The 20,534-nt window shown below is 41.6% G+C and overlaps 2 protein-coding genes across 3 annotated transcripts; both read left to right on the top strand.

Moving 5' to 3' along the window:
* The first annotated feature begins 3,170 nt into the window (after positions 1 to 3,170).
* Positions 3,171 to 9,658, top strand: itgb2 (integrin, beta 2). The gene is made up of 16 exons (XM_028990573.1): positions 3,171 to 3,248; positions 3,431 to 3,487; positions 4,510 to 4,601; positions 4,761 to 4,965; positions 5,042 to 5,221; positions 5,324 to 5,565; positions 5,651 to 5,809; positions 5,899 to 5,994; positions 6,073 to 6,162; positions 6,360 to 6,494; positions 6,969 to 7,159; positions 7,351 to 7,583; positions 7,663 to 7,879; positions 7,985 to 8,202; positions 8,759 to 8,925; positions 9,012 to 9,658. The coding sequence occupies exons 2-16, from the start codon at positions 3,433 to 3,435 to the stop codon at positions 9,075 to 9,077; spliced, it is 2,346 nt and encodes a 781-aa protein (XP_028846406.1). The 5' UTR covers positions 3,171 to 3,248; positions 3,431 to 3,432; the 3' UTR covers positions 9,078 to 9,658.
* A 1,313-nt stretch (positions 9,659 to 10,971) lies between these two features.
* vil1 (villin 1) lies at positions 10,972 to 20,158 on the top strand. Of its 2 annotated transcripts, XM_028990571.1 has the most exons (20): positions 10,972 to 11,449; positions 13,197 to 13,304; positions 13,724 to 13,798; positions 13,919 to 14,115; positions 14,355 to 14,463; positions 14,714 to 14,824; positions 14,895 to 15,097; positions 15,179 to 15,257; positions 16,052 to 16,150; positions 16,256 to 16,409; positions 16,635 to 16,735; positions 16,839 to 16,976; positions 17,058 to 17,216; positions 17,307 to 17,486; positions 17,957 to 18,102; positions 18,185 to 18,329; positions 18,422 to 18,610; positions 18,706 to 18,774; positions 18,856 to 18,990; positions 19,542 to 20,158. In XM_028990571.1, exons 2-20 carry the CDS (start codon positions 13,224 to 13,226, stop codon positions 19,653 to 19,655), a joined length of 2,484 nt encoding a protein of 827 aa, XP_028846404.1. In that variant the 5' UTR covers positions 10,972 to 11,449; positions 13,197 to 13,223; the 3' UTR covers positions 19,656 to 20,158. The 2 variants fall into 2 exon arrangements, with proteins under 2 accessions (XP_028846404.1, XP_028846405.1); XM_028990572.1 differs by lacking the exons at positions 10,972 to 11,449; positions 13,197 to 13,304; positions 13,724 to 13,798 and having other exon boundaries at positions 14,078 to 14,248.
* The last annotated feature ends 376 nt before the right edge of the window (positions 20,159 to 20,534 follow it).

Genomic DNA, 20,534 nt, shown 5'->3' with positions numbered 1-20,534 from the left:
GATGGCATTGGTTACAGAAGAATTTCTAAAGTGCTGCTGGGGTCATAATGTGAAAAGAGAATCATTTCACCATAAACTGGCCACAACTCCCCGCAAAATTTCAGGCAGACGAGAGGAAAGCATTACCAGTTGTCAAAGAGGAATTCTTGTGCAGAGCTTCAAAAAGACCTGGAATTAGCAGGTACAACTGTTTCAAAGAAAAGAATATGAAATACACTCAACCGCCATGGCCTGTATGCTCGCTCAGCATGCTAGATTCTATTGCTCAAGAAAAAGCATGTTAAAGCGTGCTTAATGTTTTCTGAACAACATTTAGGCAATCCTGTGAAATTGTAGGAGAATATAGTCTTGTGAGATGGAAAATTGTAGATCTTGCAGTAAATACTGTTTAGTAATATTAATGTGTGTGTGTGATATATTTCCTAAGAATGCCTGTTGGTTTCACCACATAACTATTTATTGCAAAGCCAAACCTTGTGCATTGGGACAACAACAGCACACCAGATCTTGTTTTACCAATACTAGAGAGGGAAGCAACATTCACCTAAAAATCCTTTGTGAGAAGTCGATAAATCAAAAAAACACAGACTATGAATTTGTGTTTAATCCCAGACTTTTTATTGCACTCATACCCAATCCCTTCAAATGAACAGGATCAAAGACCTATGATAAAAGTACCTTTTCAACTTGTCTGCTGTCGTTGGGGTAAAAAGTGGCGCTTCTCCTCCTTAGGGTCCAGCTTGGCTGTGGCATCGCTACCTGGATGGAAAGAAGAGGGGTAACAGTGGTGACAAATAGACACAACACACACACACAGCCAGACAGAACACCGGATCCTCTGGCCCAGGTCTCGCCGTTTCCTCCTCGGGAGGCGCAGCCAGGAGCATGGGAGGCCTGACCCTCAGACAACCAGCCAGCGCTGGTGTGTTCTTCATGCGCTGGTACCAGGGTTAGCTGGTGTTCTGACAGGCAATCCAGGGCCGATGGCTCGGGTTCCCTCTGGTCGAACTCTGCCCTGAACAGCTCCAGGATGTCCCGGAAATTTATGGTGTCTGTCTCTCCCCACTGCCACGGGGCTACGGCCCAGCCCCAAGCTGACCTGGTCAGACGCAAGAGCACGGTGTTGAGCTGCTCTGCATCTGTGAGCGAGGGAAGAGCAGCAAAGAACATACCACAGGATGTTAGGAAGGGTTTGCATGTACTTGCCGCTCCATAGAACGGTCCAGGCAGACTGGGCACTCGTGCCTCGGCCAACAGGGGCCTGACGCTTCACTGGCGATGGTGGTGGGCATGTGGCGTAGCAATGACAGTGAGGGCTGCACAAGAGGGTGGTGGGCGTTTTCTGCACCAGGTGGGGGCGCTGGTGCTGCTCTGCCGTACTGCTGGGGAACGTCTGGACAGGCCGCATCAGAAGGTGACCAGAGTTGATGCAGCAGCTTGCCGATGGTTTGTAGCCCATTTCAGCCTTGTGAAGGTACACAATTTCTTCCCTGAGAACCTTGGAAAGCTCAGAAGGAATCAGAAAGAACTTGTCAATGAGGCAGCTGGGACAGTCACTAAAACAACACTCAATGCCGTGAAGGACTGAAATCCTGCAGTTCCGGCTAGGTCCCCCTGCTCAAGAAAGCACATGTTGAGGTTTGCCACTGAACATCTAAATGATTCAGAGGAGGACTGGGTGAAAGTGTTGTGGTCAGATGAGACCAAAACAAAGCTCTTTGGCATCAACTCAGCTCACATTGTTTGGAGGAGTGTTTTACCAACTGTTTTCTTGGTGACTACACCTAGGTATAGTTGCTAGGTTGCACTCCTGGAACCAGGCCTTCACTACTGGATAGATGACTTGTAGATACTGTTCCACTATGGTCTCCATGAGGTTTTCTTTGTCATACTTTGCCCATTTAGAGAAGAGGTCCCTCAGTCAAATGTATAACTTCTGTGGGGTCTATTTTGGGCTTGTCTGCAGTGATCTCACAAACAGTGAGTCTGTGCATTGATTTAATATTTCTTTAAGATTGCCTCCTGAAGGGGCTCAGAGTTTATAGTGCCACGGTCTTCCAGTCTTCATAGGCTGTTGCAAGTCACTCACAGGTGGTCTGGTAAAGGTAGTATTCAGGGAAGTTGTTGCCAGCTTGGATGCCAGGCCCAGCAGATTCTGCTTCTATTACATCATCTCCTTTTTTCATCTCCTTGCCAGACTCGCAGATCTCATTTCTGGCAATGGGAACGAAAATCCCCACTGTGAACTCAAACATTAAAACATCCTTCTCTTACGGTTGTGCCCTGAATCCCCCCCATCAAATACATTATTTACAGCGGTTAGTACAGTCCCTTGAGTTCTCCCCTGAAAACCAGGAAGAAAGAAGCGAAACAGACAGTGGTGAGCTAAGCCGATTACTGACGTTTTTGCAATGTTAATGACTTAACAGACAGACAACTGGTTGTAATAGGTTAAGGTAATTCTAGAAATCAGTGAAGCTTCTAAAGTGACTTGCATTAACGCATTCCACTGGAATTCTAGACTAATTGTTGATCTCAAAACATGTATGGAGATATTCCATCATTAACAGACATTGATCAGTTTTTTTAATCCTTGAACGATACACTGAACAAAAAACTGAACAAACTTAATAAATCTAATATTTTAGCATTGACATAATGTAAATAAACAAGGTTACAGCAGGTTGCATATTGTCAGTGCTAAAATATTAGGGGTGTCCACTTTTTTTCAGTGTAGTGTACATGCAAATGTGTCATGCAACTGTTCAATTCATTGTGCATCATTAATTCTGTGTTTTTCTACTGCCATTTTATGTTCCTTTAATGACTTCCCTCAGATTTATTGAGGTACATACAAACATACATGATTTTGTGTAATATCTTGATCAGTGCTGAAAATAGAGAAGGCTGTATGGTGCAAGCTCACCACGGTTATTTCTTCTCAGCTCTCACTTCTGTTACCTCTTTCAGACTAGATATGACACATAAATGTATAAATGTATTCTTATAGTATATTTAATGATTAACAGTAATAAACTGCCAACTGTGCTCTGAATTAAAGAGAAATTGTTTGAATGAGAATCCCTCTCAGTGAATCTCTTTTTTTTGCCTGTGAAGTTCACCCAACAGGAAAGAGTTGCTTCAGATCTCTTCCTTTACTCCTTTCTGGTCATGTGCTCCTTTTAGTCAGCTACTGAATTTCAGTTTTGAAGAGGAAGTAGCTCAAGCACACTAGCACCTCAGAACTGGTGAGTTTGTAAAGGTCTCTTTTTTTTTTCTTAAATTATTGTTCACGTTTTTTTTACGTTCATTTAGCAATATAAGAGTATAAAAAAACTCTGTTTGAATTTGAATTTCTAAAATCTAAGATGTATACATGCTCACAGTAGAAGTCCGTAATCTCAAAAAAAGTTTTTGTTTCATTCTTTAGAAATGTACTGGATTAGCCTTCATCAGATACTTCTTCTTCTGATAATAATGCAGAATGGTGAGTAAAGATTTTTTTCCCAATAATTTTTAAGTCATCAGGTATTCATGAAGCATAAGTAGGAAGGCATAATTACCATTTTAAGATTTTGATGGCCAGTTTTTTTGGCCTGTAACCTGCAATCACAGAGAATAAATTAAATGAAAAGAGATTACTATAGAATACTATTGATTTTTATACATCTGTGTATTCTTCATTCAGTTTAGACTTCAGTTGTTCAGCAACAGTTGTGAGAAATGGTGAACACACAGTTACAAATGGGTTTTACAAATAACTATTAGCCAGAAATGAAGTAATTCATGGGAGTGGTGCATCAAGGCATCCTGGGGTCGAAGGGGGAATCAGTCGCAGCGGCGGGACATCATAAGGATAAGGGATTTATTAAGAAAACAGGCACAACAGAAAAAGAAACAGACACAAACGGAAAAAAACCTGACGGTGTGTGATGACTTGTCAGGAGCTAAAACAAATACAGGTTAATACAAGTAAATACAAGTAAAGGTCGACATTAATGCATCTCTTCCCAGTCCATGATTATAGCCTAGTTGTCAGGCATGATAGAGAAGGAGAAGCAACAGACAGAATATAAGTGAAAGTGAAGTCATTGTCATTGTGAAACACAGCAGCACAGCACACAATGAAATATTGTCCTCTGCTTTTAACCATCACCCTTGTTGAGCAGTGGGCAGCCATGACAGCCGCCCGGGGAGCAATGTGTGGGGACGGTGCTTTGCTCAGTGGCACCTCAGTGGCACCTTGGCGGATCGGGATTCGGGATTCGAAATATAGAAATGAATATAAGTGAATATAGAATATTGTTAGACTGTAATGGTGTTACACGTAGGCATTTTTCTATTTTACAGATAAAGATACAAATAACCTCAGTAATTAATTATCATGCTCCCGATGATAGACATTTAATAATGACCATGAATAACAGCACAGACAGCCAAATTACTGTCCTGTGCTCATGAGTGTAATGGAAGAGTAACGGTCGTCTGCTTCACTCTCTCTCCGTCCAGCCAACTCTGGGAAGGTGTGCTCAAAAGGAGCATTCAATTCCTGTGCTGAATGCATCGTGTCAGGCCCAAACTGTGCGTGGTGCAAAAAGCTGGTGAGGCAGTCACTGACTGAATACACAATAACAGTCACAATAACTCAGCTTCTTTTGGCAGGGCTGAGCTATTTTGTCACAGAGCTATTCACGTTTAAGGCTGTATGAGCAGTAGCATCATTTCCTGTGAGTCTTTTTCTTTTCTTTTTTTTTCTACAGAACTTCACTAAAACTGGTGAGCAAGAAGCAGTACGTTGTGACACCCAGGAAAATCTGAAAACCAGGGGATGCAGTGAAACTGAGATCATCTCGCCAAAGAACATTCAGCAGGCTACACAAAAGAAACCTTTGACCAGCTCCTCCTCTGGATCATCTGACCCGGTACAGATCATGCCTCAAGAGGTTAAGCTAGAGCTGCGACCAGGTGGGAATGACTATAAATGGCTGCTAAAACAACTAGAAAAAAGTTGTTAATTATTTTTTTTGTTTGTTTCTTTAAGATATGCCTGAAACAATTGAGCTTAAATTTAAAAGGGCAGAGGGATACCCTGTGGACCTTTATTATTTGATGGACCTGTCCTATTCTATGAGGGATGATCTGGAGCGTGTGAAGTCTTTAGGAAGTGAGATAGTGCGAGTACTGCAAGAAATCACAGGGGGCAAAGGCAAAGCACGAATTGGTAATATTGTATAAAATTATTTTAAAAATACATTATTTGAACGTATAAAGAATTGCTATTTTTCCCTCACCCAAAGCTGAATAATATGTTCATTTACCCTAGGGTTTGGTTCATTTGTCGACAAGACTGTTCTGCCATTCACCAACACAAATAAGGAAAAGCTTAAATGGCCTTGTCAAGACCAGAACGTGCAGTGTCAGCCTCCCTTCGGTTATAAGCATGTCCTCTCCTTAACAAGTGAACACCAGAAATTCAATGATATGGTGTCAAAGCAGTTCATTTCGGGAAACTTGGATTCTCCTGAAGGAGGGTTAGATGCCATGATGCAAGTTTCAGCCTGTGAGGTGACTCCTACTGAACACAATTTTGCTACAACTGCAAAGTAAAAAAAAGATCCTGTTGAGCCCTAAAAATGTTTGTCATTTTTAGGGCAGAATTGGTTGGGGAAACAGCACACGTTTGCTGGTGTTAGCCACCGATGATGGTTTCCACATGGCAGGAGATGGGAAGCTTGCTGCCATTCTAGATCCAAATGATGAAAAATGTCACCTGGACCGTGAAAACCTCTACACCAAAAGCAATTTATTGGTAAATTGCAGGATCACAAAAGCCACATTAGTATGTCAAGATCCTTGTCATGCATTCATAAAAGCTCAGAAATGCATCATGTTTTCCAGGACTACCCATCAGTGGGTCAGCTGGCAATGATGTTGGACAAGAGCAACATCCAGCCCATTTTTGCTGTTACAGAAAATGTGAAAAGTGTATACACGGCAAGTGCTGCACTATTAAACTATAAATTATATTTTTCCTGTGAATTACAAATTTGTAATCATTGTTTTTGTTCACAGGAACTACAAAAAATGATTCCAAAGTCTGCAGTTGGAGTGCTTAGTGGCAATTCAGACAATGTGGTGAAACTGATAAAGGATGCCTATAGTGTAAGTTTAATTTTAATCTTAATCAGATAAGAAAAATTAATGTGGGGTTGGCAACCAAAATCTAAACACAATCTTTGTAACTGGAATAAAAAAGAAGAAGTCAACTTCATACCAAGACCAGTGGCACTGAAACAGCACTACATATGTCAGTTTCTACAATGGTGCGTGTCGTAATTGTCTTTTGGATGTGTACACAGAGCCTTTCCTCAAGTGTTATTGTGACCCATGATACTCTGCCAGACACATTAAGCGTCGCATATAAGTCAAACTGTCCAGGCGGTGATAAACCAGGAGAAGAGGGCATCTGTGACAAAGTGGGCATTGGCCAGGAGGTAGGAACACCGCGCCTCACATTTAAAGAAAAACTTTAAGTATGGATTATTCATAATGCAGCCTGACAGAAACATCTGCGTTTCTGAGAGTTCAGTAAATAATATTCAAATTAATAACAATGGAACATCTTAAACGTAAAAAGGTTCATATGAATGTTATCATATTGACAATATATTTGCAACTTTGCTGTGTTTGTCATTTGTTAATGTATTATAATACTAACATTTACAATCTAAGATTTCATGCTACATTTAATACCAAAACATTACCGGCATACCTTTGAAGGTACTACCTTAAGTGCAGCTGTGAACCACGTTTTGCCTTTTATTTTTGCAGAGAATAGTTCCAAGATTTTGTCTACCCGCTTGTAGGACTTAATAATATAAGTATAGTGGAAATGAAGACCATAGACTTGGACTGGGGTGTAAATATAGTTTGTAAATATGACTCATGGTCATTTTATCTCTGCTCAGGTGACATTCTATGTACAAGTGACTGCAAAAGAATGCATAAAACCTGTTTCCTTTAATGTTGGACCAAGAGGGTTCACAGAAAAAATGAGAGTAACAGTCACTACACGTTGTGAGTGTGAATGTGATGACCCACCGATGAAGGATAATCCGCACTGTAATGGTAAAGGGCAAGTTAAATGTGGAACATGCAGGTATGAGTACCAACTGATCTTAAAAAACAGCATATGAAAGCATTTAGACTTTGACATAATTTGCAAACATACATGACCATAAAGTACACATATAAAAGCAAAAGCAGAGTACATATAAAATATCTTGGCTACAGAAAATTGCATCAGATAGAACGAGGAATTAACTGTTGGTTTTATTTGTCGCATTTTAGCTGTGAGGAAGGTTATTTGGGTCAGAGATGCAAGTGCAGCGCTGGCCAGAGAGATGAGGAACAGCTGCGGAGAGAGTGTCGCAAAGATAACGGCACAGAGTGTGAAGGTCGTGGGGACTGTGTGTGTGGGGTGTGCCAGTGCCATGAAACCGAAGGTGGGAAGACGTACTACGGGACGCACTGCGAGTGTGACGACGAGCACTGCCACAAATACAAGTCCTTGCTGTGTGGAGGTAGGCGAAATTTGGCAGCCAGCAATCACTCTGGCCACCTCCCCCAATCTGATGTCTCGGGTGATGTCTCTCATTCCAGGTAATGGCCGCTGTCGCTGCGGGAAGTGTGAGTGCAACCCAGAATACGAGGGAAATGCCTGCCACTGCAAAAAGTCTAATGAGCAATGCAAAACAGGCCAAACTGTATGCAATGGCCGCGGCACCTGTCAGTGTGACCAGTGCCAATGTTCAAGGGGTTACAAGGAACCGATGTGTCTCACGTGCCCAGGGTGCACTGTACCATGTCAGAAGTTTGGGTAGGAGAAACTTACCTGCTCTTGTAGCCTGACGGCAGTCCTATTCCTTTACATGGAAGCAGCAGCCTGCGCTTTTCCCTATCTCAATTGCGTTTTCTGTCTCAGGAACTGCATTGAATGCCTGGCTTTTGCAGAGGGTCCATTTCAGAAGAACTGCTCTCAAGCCTGCCCCACCACCAAAGTGAAAGTGGTGGACAGACTCACATTAAGTACAGAGGCTAAGAAATGTGAGGTGAAGGACTCGAAGAACTGCTGGATGGATTTTACAATGGAAGAGCTGCAAGGATTCGACAATTATAGTGTGGAGGTCCTCAGGGAACAAAGTAGGAACCTCCAAATTTGGCTTAGCGCTATGGGCACTATTTTCGAACTGGCAATAAGCACAGCATGGTGATTTATTTGCTAGTGGAAGGTCAAACGTCCAACTACCCTTTTCACGCAGAGCAAGGCCTTTAATTAAGTTATGTTGTTGTAAACAGAATTTAAAATGAGCATGCTGAATGACTGAATACTTGCTACTTTGAATTGAATGCACACTACTTCCTGAAAGAGTTTAACCCAGGTTAACCCATCAGTAAATCACATGGGCAGATATCAAGGTTTAGGTTTCTTCTTTGTTTTTATCTGATAATTTACATGTAAATCTTGATGACTTATTTGACATGTCACTTGTGAAAAGTACCCTTGCTTAGTAATTATCACTATGCCTAGTGGCATTTCCTAAAAATAGTACCAATTCAGTTAATAACATGTTAATAACATGTTGTTGCTACAAATGGATACTAGATTAATTAGCAAAGCATATACATTGTTCTTTTTAGAGCATTATTATTACTTTTTTCAGCTTTTGCTATGCTTTTTTTCTGTACTTACTTGCAGGGTGTCCAGAACCCCCCAACATCGTAGCCATTGTAGCTGGGTCTGTCGCCGGTGTAGCACTGATTGGTCTTCTCATACTGTTGATAATAAAGGCCTTAATTTATATCAAGGACGCCAAAGAATGGAAAAATTTCCAGAACGAGAAGAAAAAATCTAAATGGACTAACGTGAGTTCCATTGTTCATTAGAACGCAGAGTATGACTTTCTGTGTCTATACGCCAGTTTAATCTTTTCTTTCATTTCTGTGTTCAGGCTGACAATCCGTTGTTCAAAGAAGCGACTACTACGGTGGCGAATCCCACATTCTCTGGAGAGTGAACCAAGAAGCAGACATTCTATGAAGTCCCTTACATATACTTGCCATTTTTAAAACGTACAAATGTCAGGTAATTTTTCTACCATTTCGTTCTAAAAGCAGTAGGGATGATTGTCGGAGTAGGATGGAGTACAACTTGTGTGCTGTGTATACAAGCTGTTGTTGGGGTATATGGTGAGCAGTGTCTGAAGTTTGGGATTTACTTTTTTAAACTGTTACGTATTTACTGTATACAAACATATTGCACTTGAACATGTATGTTTACAGTAGGGAATTTATTCTCTCAGAGATTTGTCCTGCATTATTTATGACGTATTTGAGCACCTTTAAAATCATTGGCTTCATAAACAACCTTGTGTATAACTGTAAAGCTGAGCTTTTCTAACATATTTTCTCTGCCAAGTTAAGATATACATACATACATACATACATACACAAACACACACACACACACACACACACACAAAGGTTTATTTGTAAATCCATATATTAAACATTCATTGTTTTTTAAATTAAGCTTGATGAATGTGAAGAAGAATCATTAGTATTACAATAAAGAAACTAAATTTTTTGCTTGGTAAAAGAGCGTCTTTGTGATTTACCATTAGGGAGGAAAATGTCTATTGATGATGTGTTGGGGGCAATAGGTCTCCACAGCACACACACAAAAGGATTTCCTTGGAGCAGAACTAGCAGCCAAAAATGAGCACGACGTTATGTAAGAGCTCAGGAGAAAAAAGCCCCAGTGGCCAGTGCTTGGAGGTGCCGATCGCTGGTATTCTCTCGCTTTCCCTCCTGGCAGCCACATATTCTGAGCTGGTTAATGTGTTGGGGGAGTGGAACCAGGAGACTGAAGTTCACTCACAACCAAAGGGTGAGGGTTAGATAGGAAGGAGGGGAGAGAAGCTGACATTGCACCACCAAGGAGACTAACACGCCCTGGAGTAAAACAGGTAGGCAAATATGGGCTAAATACACAATAATACACAAGAACACGCTGTGCTCAGTAGGAGGTTGTCTGTTGTCTGCAAGTTTGGAACATCCTTTTGTGAACACTTCACAGCATAGTCAGTTTTTGTCGGCATATGTAGGTGGGGGTCGGCCTATGGTCACGAACATCATTCTCAACCAAAAAAAAAACTCAAGCTGCTTGACATTTTCCGATTTTAAATTAGCAACTCGGTTCACAGTTCTCATCTGATGTTGCCAAACAGAATATTGCAGATTTTATGCTGAAGAATTTTTAGCCTTGAGCATCTTGATTTTGCAACTCATCTTTCCTCATCAAAAAATGTGTGAATATGTAATACAATAATACACCTGTCAGCAGTGAAAATATCTAAAAATCTAATTATGAAATGTGATTTATGCGAATAGTCACACTGGGAACACATGTTATGGATTATGGAGGAGCAGATTGGGCAATTTAGTTTTTATTTCAACCCTGGCATACATACCATGTCAGCAGTGTAAAGGTGATAAGCGGGGAAGATTTTGCTAATGGGTGTCTTATCCTTGCTAATGAACTTTGAAGCAGATGAAGCAGAGGCAGGAGAATAAATTAATTATTACGTATCACATTCCATCGCAGATTTTGACTTTGTCGTCAGGAGATTTGAATTACAGCCAACAGGAAAATCCGTTGGGATTTCAGGCTCAGGAACATTCTTAGAGCACCAAGACACAATGCAACATGCTAACAATGCTGCCATGCCTGGTTAAGGAAGCGGCCTCGTAATCAGAAGGTTGCCAGTTCGAATCCCGATCCGTCAAGGTGACACTTAGGTGCCACTGAGCAAAGCACCGTCCCCACACACTGCTCCCCAGTCGCCTGTCATGGCTGCCCACTGCTCACTAAGGGTGATGGTTAAAAGCAGAGGACAATATTTCATTGTGTCACCATGTGCTGTGCTGTGTATCACAATCACTTCACTTTTTTTAATAAACCATGACAAAGCACGCTGACGTATTATTTTGGAAGGCATATCAGACCTTCAAATTGAATATTAAATATTACTTGCCTAATTGTGGACATATGACTCATAAAAAGAACATAACCCAAACCTGGTAAACACAACTACAGGTGCTGGGGTAGGAAAGCAAACAAGGATAAGACGACGTGTGAGCGGCCTGCAAGGCCAGTTCAACGTGCAAGCCAGAGACATGTCCAGAGAAAGGGCCTTTCAGAGATGACACCTGTATGCAGATCACCTGCACTTGCCATATATGGTTAATAAATGCTTATGAGCAGGGAGGGCGAGCAAAGACTGGAGGCAAAGTTCAGCGGCAGTAAAAGGGAAAAGGGAGAGTTGTGGGATCCCAGCTGCCATCTGTTCCTCTTCCAGCCGCTGTCCTCCACTTCACGTAACACCAGGTAAGCTTTTTCATTTAAGCTGGCTTGTGGATGCAGCTGTGGCATCTTCAGTTACTGGCGGTACATCCTGAAATGCTCGCACGCTGGCCTTACAACAATGCTCGTTTTCAACAAGAAAATCTTTCTAAGGATCTTTTCAACTGATTGATCCCTTTGGATATAATGCAAGTAAACTGATGATCCTTTGTGATCGATCCCAAGAGTGACTGAGTAACAACCAATGATAGTAGGGTGTTGTGGCACCTCATTGTGCCTTGCGCATGGTAACGTTTATCTGCTCATTTATTTCAGGTTGTAGAAAAGATCATACGTTACCTGTTCTAATAATGTATTTTACACAAAATCAATGAATGGATGGCATTTGCCCTGTGCGTGATGCCAAATTCATATTAACATGAGATCACATTTAAGATAAAGACTGAGTCAAAGCTGTCTTCTATCAGCACAGACCTCTGGACCATAGTTGATTAAAGTAGCGTTAAGTGTGTGATAAGGGTGCTCACGAGTGATCGTTTTACTGCAGTACTCTCTCAAATTAAGGGAGTGTTGGCCCTTTAGATGACAACTCCATTGACAACTCTTAATATGGCAAAGTGTACCATAGCAATTAAGCTGGGCAGGGCTGAGGAAACGAAGGGTTGTGGATGGGGAAAAGGGGTCATGCATTTTCACAGAGATTGTGGCCATGTTTGCCAGATAGACCTGCTGAAAAAGCCATATCCTTGTCAATCCCTCCTTGAAAGGCAAACAGAGAACAATAAGAGTTTATGATCCAGCCATCATGGACTTGCTGCATGCACCGGTGGTTGTGGTGGTTGCTAACTGTGTGAGAGGAAAATGTCACAGTAAGGTGTTAAAAAACAGCAAAGTGCAGTGTTTATGCTTTGCTAAGTCACTGTCCCCACATAGTGTGTGTACACACACGCACATATGTACACACACACACACACACACATATATAGATATAGTTTTATAGTGTGTGTGTGTGTGTGTGTGTGTGTGTGTGTGTGTGTGTGTGTGAGAGTCAGTCATGCTGCCTCTTGACAATCATGTTGACGATATGTTTAGGGCGATCTACAAAGACGCCAGTCTCTCTCTTCCAACATTTCCTTTTGAATGATGCACACCTTTGTAGGCCATCGTGTTCTTGCAAAGCAGCGCAGTTGCTGAATAGAAGAGCAGATCATTTTACAATTCCATCTTAGACATAGCTTCTTTTTTTTTTTTTTTGACCAACCAGTTAATTGTTCCAAGGTGAGGGTCATAGGTGGCTACACTAATACTATAGACTGTAGGTGACTTTACCTTTTAATCAAAAAGTGAATCATTTCCACAGTCAACCAGGACATAACTGTTAAAACCTCAAAGTCTTTCACTTCCTGTGCACACCTTCTTTCTTTCACAACTGGCAAAGGTTCAGAGTGCTGCAAACCAGGCTGCTGAAATGAACCCCCGCTTTCACCTCACCCCCTCCATTACACTGAAGGTGCCATTAAAGTGAAATCATTAACCTGACCGATAACACTGGGTCAGAGAAACATAAAAAAGGCAAAGCAGTAAACGGATTGCATATTATGCATGCTCTAGAGGACACTTTCCAGTTATGCAAATTCATGTATTGTTCTCCCTATAGTAAAGATGCATATAAGTATGTAGTGTTATCATGTGGTTATTAAGGGCTAACTGAGATCTAAGGTCACAATTATGTATCATCTCATGGCTACTATTTTCTCTGTTCTCCTGCTAGGCGTCCTCTGATTCTAACGGTGGCATCATGCCGGAGACTCAAGTCAAAGCCCAGGTTCCAAAAGTCCTCAATAAAACAACGCCAGGACTGCAGATATGGAGAGTGGAGGTAAGGAAGCTCTGGCCGACATCTGACGTCACAAGTGTGACTGAATGCTTTATCACCGTGTGTTGCATAAAAAAGTGGTAATACCCAACTCAATTTGATTGAGTTAAAAAATAAAATAGTAAAATAATCTATTATTTTATCACTGTTATTTCCCCTAATGAATTTGTGTGAAAGCTTTTGTGTCCTAATCATAATCAATATGTATGATAATCATAATATTAATCAATGCATTATCAGTCACAATTAGTCATTTTTCAGTGTGCATTCACAAGTTGCCATCTGCTGATCGTCCATCTCCTTCTTCTTTTTAACCCCTGGTCTAGATATATTGTGAACAATTAAGGACAATCTACCTAACATATAGTTTTTATTAACATCTTCTGTTACGTTGTGTCATTTATGTATTATCTGCTTGTCAGAACATGGAGCTGGTTCCCTGCCCCCCAAAAACATATGGTCACTTTTTTGAGGGAGACAGCTATTTAATACTGTATGTAAGTACCCATAATAGTCCAGTCAAGCTGTCAAATGTGAAAGTCCTGCTGAAAGGTGGGTTAGAGTAATTTTTAAAAAAGACTTGGGATGAACTCAGTTAACGTTTTTGTGCTTTGCAGACTCACAAGACCAACAGTGCATTTTCATACGACATCCATTACTGGCTGGGAAATGGCACCTCCCAGGATGAACAGGGTGCTGCGGCAATTTACACCACGCTAATGGACGACCACTTGGGTGGAGTAGCTGTGCAGCACCGTGAGACTCAAGGATACGAAAGCTCCACCTTTAAAGGATACTTTAAAGAAGGCATCATGTAAGCCACCTACTACACACTGTCAATCTAAATGTACTGAGGGAGGGACTGGTCACTTGCCATAATTACCTGAGCATGTCTGCAATTTATGTCCTTTAATGGCAACTGAGCTGAGAATTGAGCTAATCAGAGGGTGAGTAAGAAATAAAGTGTTTTAGGAAGTTGGGCAACTTCTGCATTTAAAACACCACTGCTGGCCACACCGCTAAGAATAGAATTTTCTACCACTCCCACTGCAGCTACAAAAAGGGTGGAGTAGCGTCTGGAATGAAGCAGGTGGAGACCAACACCTACAACGTCCGCCGCCTTCTCCATGTGAAGGGGAAGAAGAATGTCGCAGCAGGAGAGGTGACACATTGCTCCTGATCACGCCATCATCTCCCAGGCCCTGTGCACAGTTCACTTGTCTCAGGTCTGAAAAAAAAATCCATATATGATGAGACACACAGAGAGAACTGGAATCAGGCATGAACCAACTGCAACAACTTTATCTTGATATTAGGAGGTCATCTTTTTTTAAATACAGGAAGTGACATGCTCTGCATTAAGCATTTATCTCACGGCCTTCTATATCCAAATTTTCCAAAAATGTGTTCAGGTGGACATGAGCTGGAACAGTTTCAACAAAGGCGATGTGTTCCTGCTGGACATGGGGAACCTCATCATTCAGTGGAACGGGCCCCTGAGTAACCGCATGGAGAGGCTGAAGGTGAGAACAAGTGCCCTGGGATGGCTCCAAAAAAGCCAGTTAGATCTAACCCCACCATTTCCCCCGGCAGGGTATGAACTTGGCCAAAGACATTCGAGATCGGGAGAGAGGAGGGCGAGCAAAGGTGACCGTGGTTGAGGGAGATGATGAGAAATCTTCAGAAGAAGCTATGAAAGTAATGAATCAGGTTCTGGGTGAAAGGAAGCAAATTAAGGACCCCATACCTGATGAAGTGGTTGACCAGAAACTCAATTCTAGTATCAAGCTTTTCCAGTAAGTATATAGGCACTACTAGTAATATCGGGTGTACTTTAAATGGACAAAGCAGATGATCTTTTGATGATCTGTTGACAGCATTTCAGACGCAGAGGGGAACCTGGTTGTTCAGGAAGTGGCTGTGAAGCCACTGACCCAAGACTTACTGAAACAAGAGGTGGGCTGCTGGTAGGGTATTTCAAGATAAGAGTTGACTTTCATGATATGAGTAGGTAGCATCTATGATTTAGCTCGATGGCAAAAACTGCAAATGTCTTACAAACTAACTGCAGTAAATGTTCATGCAAGGAAAAAAAATGAAAAAACTGAAGTTCCCTTTTCGTAATTTGAAATAGTGCTAATGGAAAAGATGACTGAATATTTTGTTTGCGGTTTCAAACTAAAAGACGAAGTGAGACACAAACAAGTTACCCACAAGCATATCTACACAGAGAAGCATGAAATGTTGTATTTATTCTAACATTCTGGTGCATCAAGCAAGAATTCATAAGTGAAATTTGGTTAGCTGAGACGAGAATCTTCCATTCATTAATGAGCACCTCCTCAGAGTTTGCTTAAATCTGCTTCTCCAAAATGTGGTTCCTTAAATCATCACACATGTAGTATTAGAGGAACAACATTAACCCCCCTTCCAGCCTTCCTGGAAGCTGCAAACTGAGTTAACTCTATTTAGTACGGAGCTTGTGTTCATGTCAAAAGACAAGAAAAAAGAAACTACAAAATTGGGCCATACATATTTATATTAATGTGTCTGACAGAATATAATTTTAATTCAATTACATTACTAGATAAATAAATAAACGATTAGGTGACATTGGCATCGGTCTACCTCTAGTGATCAATATTGGTATTGCAGGAAACAGATGTAAACGTACCCTTTGTTCTATTTTTCTGCTGTAGGAACACTTACAACATTTATCGCGATCACCTATTTTCCTGTTTTGATTTCAGGACTGCTATCTGCTGGACCAGGGTGGGGTGAGGATCTTCATATGGAAAGGGAAAAAATCTTCTAAGAAAGAGCGGTCCGAGTCTTTAGTGAAAGCCGAGGTCAGTTTAAAATTTTGCTTCAGTACATCATTTGGGGCTTCTGATAACTTCATGACAGCAATGTCAAAGGAAACAGCTGACAATGTTTACACTCATTCCCTTCAGGCCTACAAGAAAGCAAAAGGCTACCCTCCATCTACCTATGTTGAAACGGTGAACGATGGAGCCGAGTCTGCCCTGTTCAAGCAGCTCTTTCAGAAATGGACTGTGAAAAACCAGACTACGGGACTGGGGAGCACACACAGCGCTGGGAAAATTGGTGTGTTTTCAAAGATCACTCATTGTACTCTATTAAAAAGATGGGTCATCAAAAGCAGCCAACTTAACCTCAGGTTTGAATACCTGGTATGCATCAGGCTATAGAAATACATTTTGACCCTGTGTATGGGGAAGGAAAATCTGATAAATCTGCTGTTAAATTAAAAAAAATCCATGTTTAATAATATTGAGTGCATTGAATATCCTGCTTCCTACTCACTTATAGCCAAGGTGGAGCAGGTCAAGTTTGATGCCACATCCATGCATGCCAGACCGGACATTGCTGCTCAACAGAAAATGGTGGATGATGGAACCGGAGAGTCCCAAGTAAGAAGTCCTCTTCTAGAAAAGTATGGCCAGAGTAACATGCTTATACCACAATGTAAGCATGTTCAATGATCTGTTGAAAAAATTCCAATCACTTGAACAGGTATGGAGGATAGAGGACAATGAACTGGCCCCCGTGGACAAGAAATGGCTGGGCCACTTCTATGGCGGTGACTGCTATCTCATTCTCTACAAATATGAAGTCAACAACAAGTTCCACTACATTCTTTATATATGGCAGGTTAGGGTCCATCACCCACTTTTGTTACCAACAGCACGTTGCAGGCAAGACCAACCACTGATCTTTTGTGCTGTGTTGCAGGGCAGACATGCCAGCACAGGGGAACTGGCAGCCTCTGCATATCAAGCAGTGGCCATAGACCAGAAACACAATGGGGAACCAGTCCAGGTGCGAGTGCCCATGGGAAAAGAGCCAATGCACCTCATGGCCATGTTTAAGGGGAAAATGGTGGTTTACGAGGTCAGTATGAAAAGCGGCTCAAAAAAAAGCTCCTACTGTTCTATACGACACAATTTTTTAGACCTAATGGTACTTTGACCATACATGCAGGAAGGAAGCTCCAGAGAAGGTTCCACATACACTCAGCCTTCTGTCAGACTCTTCCACGTCCATGGGACCAATGAGTTTAACACCCGTGCGATAGAAGTACCTGCTCGCTCCTCCTGCCTCAACTCTAACGACGTCTTTGTGCTCAGCACAGACAGCCGCTGTTACCTGTGGTATGGAAAGGTATCCACATAACCACTTTACAGCATTTATCAGACGCCCTTATCCAGAGTGACTTACAATCAGTAGTTACAGGGACAGTCCCCCCCTGGAGCAACTTAGGGTTAAGTGTCTTGCTCAGGGGCACAATGGTAGTAAGTGGGATTCGAACCCGGGTCTTCTGGTTCACAGGCGAGTGTGTTACCCACTAGGCTACTACCACCCACTACCACCAACTATGGTAAACCTATTTATCATAGGTTTGCCATAGTTGTTTATGTGACTGTTATTAGTGAATCAAGGCATTTAACCAATCACTGTATATTTACTAAAAATACATAAAACTAAATCCTACTTGTACTTTGGTATCAAATCATTGATTGGATACAACAGAAACCTCTCTTCAGGGCCAGATCGCAATGCTAAAGATAATTTTTTGAGCGTTACTGTTTGGCTGTCTTTCACTTTAACATTTTACACATAATACTTTCCAGGGATGCAGTGGTGATGAGAGAGAGATGGCAAAGTCCTTGGCAGACATCATTTCCAAGAGGGAGAAGCAGGTCATTGCAGAGGGCCAGGAACCATCTGATTTCTGGGTGAACTTAGGAGGGAAGTCACAGTATGCCAGCGGTAAAAGGTACAGTTGAGTTACAATCTGAATCCTTCCCATTTACTATATGTGCATGAGCAGATCTAATGCTCCCTGTACTCATGGTCAGACTTCAGGAGGAGCAAATGACCATCACTCCTCGACTCTTTGAGTGTTCCAACCAGACAGGGACTTTCCGTGCTACAGAAATAACAAACTTCATACAGGATGACCTGGATGAGGATGATGTCATGTTGCTGGACCTCTGGGATCAGGTGAATTACCATCTAGCACCAAAATGTGTCTCTTTTTTTTCTAATCTAGGACCCATAGAATTACTAAAATGCCCTCTGTCACTTTGTGCTAGGTATTTTTGTGGATAGGAAAAGGAGCCAATGAGATAGAGAAAAAGGAGTCCGTCAGTACAGCTCAGGAGTACTTGCGATCCCATCCGGCTGGCCGTGACCAGGACACACCAGTCCTAGTAGTGAAGCAAGGATTTGAGCCCCCAACTTTCACAGGGTGGTTCCATGCCTGGGACCCACACAAGTGGAGTGTATGTGCCTCACGTTCTGCTCCCACCAAACCTTTTTAGTGGTTTTACACAATAATATATCACACAAACTAGCTTATTGCACATTTTGTCCACAGGATGGAAAGTCTTACGATCAGCTGAAAGCAGATCTTGGGGACGCAACTGATGTTATTCAGATCACAGTGGTGAGTGGTTTTCTGTCATTTGTTGTATATAGCTAAAGGACAGTATGTCATTGCTTCAGTAACATATTTATCTATTCGCAGGATGTGGGTAAACAAACCTCCGCCCCACGAGACCCTATTAGCATGGCCACAAACCTGCCCACCTTTCCTGCAGACAAGCTGGTAAACAAGCTGCCAGAGGACCTACCTGAAGGAGTAGATGCAACAAAGAAAGAGGTAAGATATGGTGGTTGCCTAGCGGCCTAACGGGTAAGGAAACGGCCCCGTAATCAGAAGGTTGCCTGTTCAAATCCTGATCCGCTAAGGTGCCACTGAGGTGCCACTGAGCAAAGCACCGTCCCCACACACTGCTCCCCGGGCGCCTGTCATGCCCACTGCTCATTCATGGTGATTGGTTAAATGCAGAGGACAAATTTCACTGTGTGCACTGTGTGCTGTGCTGCTGTGTATCACGTGTGACAATCACTTCACTTTTCTTCACAAATCTATCATGTGTAAAGGTACACTCACACATACTAGCTGAAGGCGATTTTGAATGAATGATCGTATGTTGTGTCGCAATGCTTACAATAGGATGTTGAGCCACATTTAACTTTTCAAGCAGCCAATCAAATCGATTCATTCAAATCAGTCATGTTTATGTACATTACATCAATCACTCGACTGATGACAATCAGTCGACTCGATACACGTATCACTATGTGTATAGGCTGTATAGGCCAATCACACTAAAAAGTCTGACTCTATTTTGGTCTATCTATGCGCAGGAGTATCTTTCAAATGAAGACTTCACTCGGATTTTGGGTATGGGCCGCATGGACTTCTACGCAATGCCTGTCTGGAAGCAGCAGAATCTTAAAAAGCAGAAAGGCCTGTTTTAGACGCCCAGTGTTTACAACTCCTCTTTAACAATATATGGTTTATTTAGTTTTTTAGCAGTGTCTAGAAACTTTTGGACACACTTAATTGCAGATCTTTAATTATGTAATGTAATTATGCTGAGCAGCAATGTAATTTACAAATGATATATTATATACACGGGGTTAATGCTGAAACACACATTTTGTCATAACAGTGTTGTTATTTTTAATTTATGAGCTATATATTTTAACAGTACTTTCATTTTCATGTCTTTTTAAATAACAAGTTAACCCACATGCCCATGTCCACAAATGTTTATGAATGTATTTCCTTTAAAATTCTGAAATATAAATGAAATGTTCCATGCAAATTATATAATATTATATCTTGCAGCATATGTGTAGTGACAGAAAAGTTTTTGTCAGTAAATGCTAACACAAACAATGTTGTTTAGCTTTTTAACCATATGTGATGGACTAAATGTGTTTCTTCCAAAAACTCAGTAAACAGTAACCTGATGTAAGCAGACAAAAAGATTTTATGTAGGATAAAAAGATTTGAAATCCATTGAGCATTGGCCGACAACTATATCTACATCCCACACTTTTTGTTACGTAATAGCACTGTTTAATCCAATAAGGAAGGTTTTTATCTTCCATTAGTAACTCAACTATTTGAATGTCTAGTGGTAGTTAATTTCACCACTGAGCAGCCAAGAAAGAAAGGAGTCTAAATGAATGCTTTCCCAGTACCTTGAGAGATCGTGCTGAAGCAGTGTGGAGGATTGGCAAGATCGAGGTGCAGAGCAAGGAGTGATGAGAGGTCTGAGGTAAGAGGGTGCTGACCTTTTCTTGGCTTTAAGGCCAACATCAGTATTTTGAATCTGATGCAGGCAGCCA

The sequence above is a fragment of the Denticeps clupeoides genome, chromosome 9, assembly GCF_900700375.1.
Source record: "Denticeps clupeoides chromosome 9, fDenClu1.1, whole genome shotgun sequence".
Classification (NCBI taxonomy): Eukaryota; Metazoa; Chordata; class Actinopteri; order Clupeiformes; family Denticipitidae; genus Denticeps; species Denticeps clupeoides.
The sequence above is the reverse complement of the archived record's forward strand: the minus strand, read 5'-3'. Positions and strand labels throughout refer to the sequence as shown.